This window comes from Rousettus aegyptiacus, unplaced genomic scaffold (assembly GCF_014176215.1).
Source record: "Rousettus aegyptiacus isolate mRouAeg1 unplaced genomic scaffold, mRouAeg1.p scaffold_m13_p_16, whole genome shotgun sequence".
Classification (NCBI taxonomy): Eukaryota; Metazoa; Chordata; class Mammalia; order Chiroptera; family Pteropodidae; genus Rousettus; species Rousettus aegyptiacus.
Window position 1 is genome coordinate 45,325,760 of NW_023416291.1, and position 9,238 is coordinate 45,334,997.

A 9,238-nucleotide genomic window follows, 5' to 3' on the forward strand; every position below is an offset into this window, starting at 1 on the left:
TCACAGGAGAAGCTTATGTTCAAATCCACTTATTATGTGAATTTGGTGGTTAATGATTAAACAGTTTATAACAGTTTAATTTTTCATGCCATTCTGTATTCCGTATAACATCCGTTTCCTACAGCCACGGGAACCTTAAATTCCAATCTAATGCTAAAGTCTTGAAGCCACAAAATGAAGGTTGTGGCATCCCATCTAGAAAACAAATGCTTTTCTACTTACCTTTGAAATTTCTTGTCTCTGGATAGGCGCCCATATTTATTTCGGATTATGACAACCGAAAAGTATAAAAGTGAAACAGCAGCAGCTAGAATGCTAATAACAATAATTTGGCGTAAATTGGTATTCAGAATCCGAGGACACCCCACTGGAGAGATGCTAAAATGCCAGGAAGCAGGAAAAAGACAGGAGAGGCCGATCCTGAAATTGTGAAAAACAGATTTTAAAGCAACCTGCTCCAAAGAGGCCTCCCGTCGCCTAGAGACCTTGAGTTTGAGCTGCCCCATCCCCTGCCAGGAGGCCCCTGTATGTCAGCACCTTCCACATGGCTCTTTTGCTACATAACCCATTATTATTAAACTATGTGAATGAAAATTAAGCCCTGATGGTTAGGATACTTTTGTGTTTCCCCTCTTTCTTGAGAGTACTATATAGATTTTTATTTGTACCCTGCTTTGTTTCCGGGGGGGGGGGGGGAAGAATTAGAGACAGCTTCCAAGAATAAGTTCAATAAATATTTAAATCTATCATGAAATCGGTTTTAAAGATGAGGAAACCAAAAGACAATTTAGCACATCGAAATGTGCATAATAAGGCAGGCCTCAAAGGTAGCTGACCATCCTAGTGGGCCACACCTTGTCCACTAGATTAGAAACACAGTCACGCATTGCATCATGAAGTTTCGGTCAACACCAGACCACGTACACGATGGTGGTCTCGTGAGATTATAATGAAGCTGAAAAAATCCTGTTGCCTAGCGACGTCGTACCATCGGAATGCAACGCTTTACTTACGTGTTCGTGGCGATGCTGGTGTAAACAAACCTGGCGCACCGCCAGTCGCATGGAAGTAGAGCTCATGCAATTATGTACAGTGCCTAATACTTGATAATGATAACCAATGACTGCTGCTGGTTTCTGAATTTACCAGACTATGCCTTTTATTGTTATTTCAGAGTGCGGTCTTTCTATTTATAAAACACAGTTTGCTATAAAGCCGTCGTGTTATCTTGGTGGCACTCTCAAACGTCTTGTGTTTATCTCATCTCTCGATCTCATCGCTGTCTCTTGTGCTTGAATCGACCTCGTGATTCTTGTACAGTAGCATGTTGTGCAGGTTTGTAGGCCAAAGCAGCAAGCTATTCCACATGGCCTGCATGTGGAGTAGGCCATGGCACCCAGGTTTGTGTAAGTGCGCTCTGATGTTCGCACGACAAATTGCCTAATGATGCATTTCATACCCCCCTTGATAAGCAGCACGTGACTGTAAACAGCTCAGGAGGAATAAGATTTTCCTACTGCTGGATTCCAAGGCAAATTTCTCCCTGATGATTGAGAAGATAGTGTCTTTAACAATACCCCCATAACAAACTCAATAAATGAATTTTGCATGTCCTGTGCTTTTAGAAATATTCCTGAGACATTTTTGCAAATACAAATGTTTCTTCTCAGTTTCTGTTAGAAATGACAAAACTATTACTAGGCCTTGAAAAATATCTTGCTGCCTTTAGGACAAATTTTATTATTTTACAGTTCATTTCTACAGTCTTTCCTTTAAAGAGTGTTTCATGGACTAAAACATCTCACCGGATGGGAAGGTATCCTGCCAACCCAAAGGAATTTCCCACCTGTAGGTTCTAGCTTCCGTTGTGGGTTCTTGGGCCTGTCCATGGAATTCATCACCCCCTCCCCACACCTCTGAGGCTCGGAGATGGTCATCCTGCGCTTAGTACAGCCCCTCGCAGATTCCGGCACGCACGCTCTTAATGGTAAACTACACCAATTCCTGTAGAATCTGCCTGGCTTTATCACTCTCCTTCTGCACAGGCACCCCCTGGGGCCCTGGAGGAACAAAGGTGTCAGAAATGCAGCACAACTCTGAACCCTTTTCCCTTGGGTGTCAGATTTTTGTTCCTCTCGAGATGTGTTTTTGTGGTGCCGAGACCTTGGGTTTCACAGTCCAGTGGTCAGGCACGTCACTCACCTCCCCATGCTGACGAGTCGGAGATAAAGCAATGTTCTAGCCAGTCCTCGCGCACCATCACAGAAACAACGGGGTCCTCCCGGAGCTGGAGCCCTCCTGTTCCAGGAAGCGAGAAAAATCACAAAGATGGCATAATCTAAGAAAATGTCCACGTTCTTTATTAACTCTGTGTTTAAATCCAAGCACGTATGATCCGGTCCATGATCCTTGCACTGAAGTTGTTAAAGGGTTTATTTTGAGCATGTAGCTCCTGCACCAGCACTGATCTAGTCCCTGTCTAACTTCCTAGTCTTCCCCCTGACAGTCAGACTAGACAGATGTGCACCCCATGCCCCAGCCATCCTAACACAAGCTGCAAGTCACTGAAATGTTCCGCATTCCTCTGCATTTGTAGGACGACTCCCTTTTGGATCCACCTGTTGGCCTTCCAAGGTAATCCTCACGACACAAGTCACGCACGATCCCTCTGTGAGGACTTCCCCAGTCCTCGTATCCCCAGAATATCTGCTCATCACGTTAGCGGGCTACACTTCAGACTCGTGGTTGATTTTCTCATCACATGGCATGCCCCTCGGTGGCAGAGACAACCGCTCATTCTTCTGTTTCCCCAGGGAACAGTACCTGACACACAAGTCATAAGTAACCACTGTTTGTCTCATGGACAGCTGGGCACGGGAGATACAAAGATGGACCAGACATGGATCTAGCCTTTAGAGGATTTATAACGCAGTACACGGGAAAACACACACATACGAAGTATTCGTAATGCCCACCTGACGAGGGGGAGAAAACACTTTAATTAGTTCAGTTTTTAATGTGGTGTCTACATCGTACCATTTTCCCAAAACTTAGGACAAACAATATTTGTGATTTAAAAGTTTAAGCAAAAAGGAAAAATATGCCAATCACCTAGGTGTTTCAATGAATTTCAACAGTGTTTTTATAAAGAAGCTACCTTTTAGTATTTGAATATAATGAGATTGCCACATTACACCTTTATTAGAATTTCAATGGCTCAAAGATTTAAATATTAAAAATATCCATAAAAATATAAGATGAAAATGTAGGTAAGTATTTACATAATCTTGGAATGGGTAAGGCTTTTCTATGATGACATCAATGTCTCAAGCCATAAATGAAAAAACATACGTACAGACATGAGTTTAAGACTTCTGAATGTTCAAAAAAATCTCTTCCCAAATATACACGGCTTGGGAAAATTACTTGTAGCATACATGACAAAAGGTAAATATCCCTACGTAAAAAAAAAGTTTATAAAACAAATATGTAAGAGAACAGAAAAATGAACAAGGATAATTGGAAATTAATGAAATAAGAAATACAAATGGTTGATAAAAATAACTTCAGTAGTATTTACAGTCATATAAAGAAAATCAAGACTTCACACCATCGGATGGGCAGAGATTAAAGGCTGACAACAATTTGCTAACAGTGGAGTTTGGAAAAAGGTCATGAACACCGCTGGGGAGACTCTACCCTTCTGGAGGCATGTGCGGAAGAGGTATGAAAATTTTTAACATGCTCAACTTGTCATAATTCCAGAAATTCTTAGAAAAATAGGGTAAATTCACTAAAATCTGTAGGAAAATGTTCATCACAGTATTGTATATAAGAGCAAAAAATTGTTACTAAACTATGTCCATTACAGGGGGTGGGTTAAATTAAACACAGTCCACTTATGCAATGGAATACGATGTGACTATTAAAGCTAATGATTCTGAACTATATTTATTGACTTGGAAAGGTGTCCATGTCCATGATATAGTAAGTGGAAAACAAAACAAACTATAGCATGAGTTGAGCGGGGGAAATGGAAGGAGAGAAGCCAAAATGTTAACAAAGGTTAGTTATTTCTGAGTAGTGACATAATGGATCATCTTCATTTTCTTCCTTAGGCATGCCTACATTTCTTAAAGGGCATATATTAATTTTGTCATCAGGAGAAACAACAGAACTATTTTTAACAAGCAACCTTTGGCTACTATCCCCAGTTTCCAGCATCAAATCCTCTTCTGAATATATGAAGAAAGCCTCTCTTAAACACTCTTCATGACATAGGAATTCCAACCTGAACATTCAAAAAAATCGATAATTATGTGACAGCTGAACTAAGTTAACAGCTTAAAGTCAAGGGCCTTGGGTAGGCAGGGGGTGGGGGAAGGCCTTTAATGACTCAGTGCTGACTACTATGAAATGATACTAAGGGCGCAGAGGAGTAACAAACCTGAATCCAGATTTCAAAGAGTTTGAAGACTGATTACAGAGAAAATACTAATACCCGGGAAATAATCACTAGCATAACAAAAGGAAATGCCCGATTATCTGGACTCTAAGAGTTCATAGACGCGCACAGTGAAGGCTGGTTAACAGGAAGATTCCTGGAGGCGGGAGGCAGACTTTGGATGGGGAAGAGCAGAGAATACATTTTAAAAGAGGATGCACTGCTAGAATGATCGCAGCAAACTCAGTAACTGTTAATCTGGTGTTGGTTTTGGGACTTTTTTTTTTTTTTTTTGAGATATGTGAGGATTTTGATAAGATAGATTTTTTTTTGTAAGTTACAAAACTCGTGTTTAAAGACACAGAGAAAATAGGACAGTTTATAAATTGCTGAAGTAATCACTTTTATGTAGGACGAAAGTCTAGCTAAATACTACCTAGCAGTCAACAGAATGGTAATCTGAACTTAAATGTAAACTCCAATTGTATTTGCAGCTAAGAATCTTGGCATCAGAGTTTAGGGGGGCAAACTCTAAGTAATAGTACATAAAACTGCCACATTTTTAAAAGGCTTAAATTGTGTTAGACCTATCATCAGAAAGATGCATTAACTCATGATTTCAGCTCGTGGGGCCCTCCTCTGTTGAACATTCTTTAGTAAAGCCCATCGGGTCATGGGTCAACGTCTTTGTCAGTTAGTCTCTCACTGACAGTCCTGAGAAAACCAGTGAAAACAATACAAATCAAGTGCAAAGTAAAATGAAAAACAGCAGCAAATTCTCAAATCGCACACAAGCAGAATTATCGACAAATGAGACTCTGGACGAGCTAGACCTCTGAGCTAAGAAAAGGTAAAATGACATGAAGGATGCTTCAAAAAAGAATGACATGAATATCAAAGTTTACAAGAAAACCTTGAAAAATCAAAGTCCACCAGCGCTTAAGCAGAATTTTTAAAGAAACAGCCATCTGTGAGAGCGGGAGGCCAAAGTGAAGGATGCTGCGCGGCACTTGGCCGTGGGAAAAAGATATCGACACACTTGATTCATTCTTTAAGAAGAGTGCATGGAGTTGCAATTATGATCTACATTCTCTTCAATATTTCTTTTTAAATTTAAATTTTTATGTTTTCAATATCAAGTCCTACTGAAACCTCTTCCTAACCCTCACTATTCATTTGCAAAATTCTGGTCCCTGTTTTAAACGATCTTTTTCTGGTCACATGTTTTCTGCATCATCTCTACATTTTTCCAAATCTGCAGCTCTGACTGTCTTCAAGTTCCAGTTCCACATCCTGAGGTTGCTGAAGCCGCAAACTCATTTAGTCTACGTATGTGATCACAACCTTGGACACAAACTAAAGCCATCTTCCAAATCTTCCAGGTCTAAGAGGGCTATCACCATTGACTGGGGTCATCTGGTTCCTAACTTCCATTCTCACTCGTGTGTTGATATGTCATGCATCAGGTCCTAGCAATTCTTCCTTAAAGAGTCCACACGTCTAAAATGACCACAGCAAACATTACTACCTTAAGACAGATCTCTAGGCAGGTCACCCACCTTCTGCCTCCACTGCAAACAACACTCTTCAGAAAGACCTCTTTGTAAAAAACACTAGCTTCAAAATATGACCAGCACAAGTCTTCTGGAGCCTATGAGTCAACACCAACTTCCCTCTGTGCTATCTGAAACCTCCATCCATCAACTGACCCCATCTTATTTCACTTACATGTTTTTCCTCACCCCGGACAACATCTTTTTGCTCGAGTGAGGTGGATTTCTTCCCTCTCACACAAGCTGTTCTCATTCTTGCATTAGGCCTTCACCAATGTCACTTCCTCTAAAATATCCTGCTCTCAATATTATACTTCTTTGAAGGCACAGGTCAATATTTTTCTTTGCCAAGATTTAACCTGTTATACTTTCCAATGTTTCCTCACACTGAATCTTCTCTTTATTCATAAAAAAAACCCTGCTGAATATATATATAATATAAATATACATATAATATAAATAAATATATACATCCTCAGATGCATTTTCATTTTTGTTTCTTCTTTCTAGACCAGGGTTCCCCAACTGGTTCCCCAAACCCCAAGCTGCAGACTGGTACCCAACTGTAGGCTGATGGGGAGGAGGCGAGCAAAGCTTCATCTGTATCTGCATCTGCTCCCCAGCACTAGCATCACCGCCTCAGCTCCGCCTCAGATCATCAGGCATTAGATTCTCATAGCAGGACCAGTCCCTGGTGCCAAAGAGGTTGAGGACTGCTGTTCCAGACTATATACACAAAGGTTGAGATCATGTAGCCCTACTAGGGCTAGAAGAATGTAAACCATAGGTTCTATATGCAACAAATACAAGTGATAAATCAATGTTAACATCAACACAGAAATAAACTACTCATACAAATTAGCATTCCATTTTGTAATTCTGCTAATGTGTCAAACAATGAACAAACCTGACATAAAGACAAAATAACAGCAAATATAAGGTAATACAAAGAGGATGACACTCTTAGGCCTCGCCCACGCTGGAAAATTAGCTATTTCCATTACACAAAGCAAAACACTGTAAAGACTGCAATGTGAAATTAAACTAGGGATTTGAGTCACTAATTTCGAATTAATAACCTCTAATTTATCTTCTAGGACAGAAGTTGCCGAATTGCAAAGCAGTTCTTTCCTAATAGTGATAAATGTCCTCTGAAAATGCTCTGCTCCCATGTTCACCTGACTGGGTTGTGGGACACACTGCAGAGAAAGAGAGAGCTGTCCCCTTTAAAAAGGTGTCCACGCATTCATTACTCAAGCCTGAGAAATACTGTCCTCACCATGACTTAATCACACAATTAGGTCCACTTCTGCAAGGGGAAATCTAAAACATGGAATTTAGCAAAAGCTGAGCAAAGGAAAAATGATGCTGAGCGTGCAAATGTCACAATAAGGCGGCAGGTGAGACATATCGGGTCCCCGGTGCAACATCCCTTCTCTCGGGTCAGGTGCCTCTCCAGGGTGGGTTAGATTCGTCCACACTACGTGTGAAAAGGAAAACCCAGCGTGGTCACCGGAGCCGGCGCGACAGCACGACTGCCGGGCTTCTGGGGCCAGGGGCTGGGGGAGAGCACCTGCCGCCCAGGGTCACGGGCACTGACAGCCGCGGCGCCCGGATGTGGCCGCGCGGCCCGACCGAGGGGGCGGCACGGACTCGGGGGAGACCGCGGGCAGGTGCGGGGAGGCTCGCGGGCAGGGGGCTCGTCCGCGGCCCTCGCCGCCCCGCCGGGCCCCAGGCTCCAACCGTTTCCGAACGGCTAGCCGCTCCGGCAGCCCTCTCTCCCCCCGTCCACTCCGGGAAAGCCGACTCACCTGCTCCGCAGCGCCCGATGCGGCAGTTACGGCTCCCAGGAGCGGGGAGCCGCCAGCGGAGCACATTATGGCCACCCCGGCGAGGTGGCAGCGGCAAGGCGGACGCGGCTCTCCGAGGGCTCCGCTGCTGCCTGGGAGCCGCGCCGCCTCCCGTGCTCGCCCGCGTTGCGTCACTGCCGCGCCGGGAGCGCGCACGCCGCGGGGCGGGGCCTGCGTCCGGGGCGGGGCCTGCGTCCGGGGCGGGGCCTGCGCCCGGTGACTGTCGTCCAGTGCAGAGCCGTTCCGCAAAACCGCGCGGGCCCCCGTCTGGGCGGTGAGTGCCAAAAGTGAGAGTGATATCACAGAAGTGGCTTGATGACCGCCCGTCCTAGCCTGTCTGGTTGTCAGCCAACTGCAATGGGCTTATGACACCGCAGTTTATCTTCCCTTTGTGTTCCTAAGGATTATGGAAAATAATCCTTAGGAACGCAAGCACTATGCCTTTTTGCTCGATTCTTGATATTTTTACTTTGCCAGTATTCATCCCTATTTTACAGATTGGGAAACTAAGGGTCAAACTCTCAGTGAATCTATTAAAGTCCACATTATGAGTAAGAGCGAGGATTTCTTCCTTGCCAAAAGTTGCATACATCGGCGCTTATTCTGGTGGAGACAGAGGGCCCCGAACCCACTCACCGGTTATGAGAACTAGTAAGGTAAACAGCGCCGGTTCCTGAGATTGACCCGGTGACCTGATGCGTAGCTCAAGCCCCCTCTCTCTAGGTTGACAAAATAACTGCTTGAAGTCACAGAGCCGGAAGAGAACTTGATGACATAGCTTCCTCTATCCTCCCCCTCCCTTTTTTTACAGGTGAGTTCACTGCTTTCAGAAAAAGGAAGTGATCACCAGTCTAGCTACTTCAATTTTTAAAAATTATTATTATTAATGAGAGCCCTAGTAAAACAAGCTTGGACGGAACTAGTAGTTAAACATTTTAAGAAGACTCCTTCTTGGTCTAGCACCAGCTTGGGCTGTCTCCTCCTTGTGGTAATGTCTCATCCCTGGATTCAGACACTGTCCCTGGAAGAAGGCTAGCAGTGACCAGGAGCCTTATGCTTTAGAAGTAAATTCTGTCTTTATCCTATTGCTCCACATTACAATCATAAAACCACAGAATGTTCAAAGGACTGCAAGAACCATCTATTCCGAAACTCTTCCTTTGACTGTTAAGAAACCTGGAACCCAGAGAAATTGAGCAACTAGCCCTGGATCCCTTGGAGGCAAAGGGGACAGCGGAACCAATGGTTCTGACTCCTACTTTAGTGCTCTTTTATGGCTCTGTTGCTATTTTGAAAAATGATCAGTTTGGATCGCTTATGCATTAGAAGCCGCTGTGATCTGCACCTAAAGCTGAGGCTAGCATTTAGAAACCTAAGTAATTGGCCACAGA

At 43.6% G+C, this 9,238-nt stretch overlaps 1 protein-coding gene across 2 annotated transcripts in view; it reads right to left on the reverse strand.

Moving 5' to 3' along the window:
- Nucleotides 1-7,963, reverse strand: part of ENTPD4 (ectonucleoside triphosphate diphosphohydrolase 4) — a 30,312-nt gene extending 22,349 nt beyond the window's left edge. For both annotated transcript variants that reach the window (XM_016141532.2, XM_016141531.2), the window contains exons 1-3: nt 7,809-7,963; nt 2,203-2,298; nt 223-420 (exon numbers count right to left, since the gene is read on the reverse strand). In XM_016141532.2, the coding sequence (XP_015997018.2) occupies nt 223-420; nt 2,203-2,210 (206 nt within the window). In that variant the 5' untranslated portion in view covers nt 2,211-2,298; nt 7,809-7,963. The remainder of the gene's footprint in view (nt 1-222; nt 421-2,202; nt 2,299-7,808) is intronic.
- Between the last annotated feature and the right edge of the window lie 1,275 nt (nt 7,964-9,238).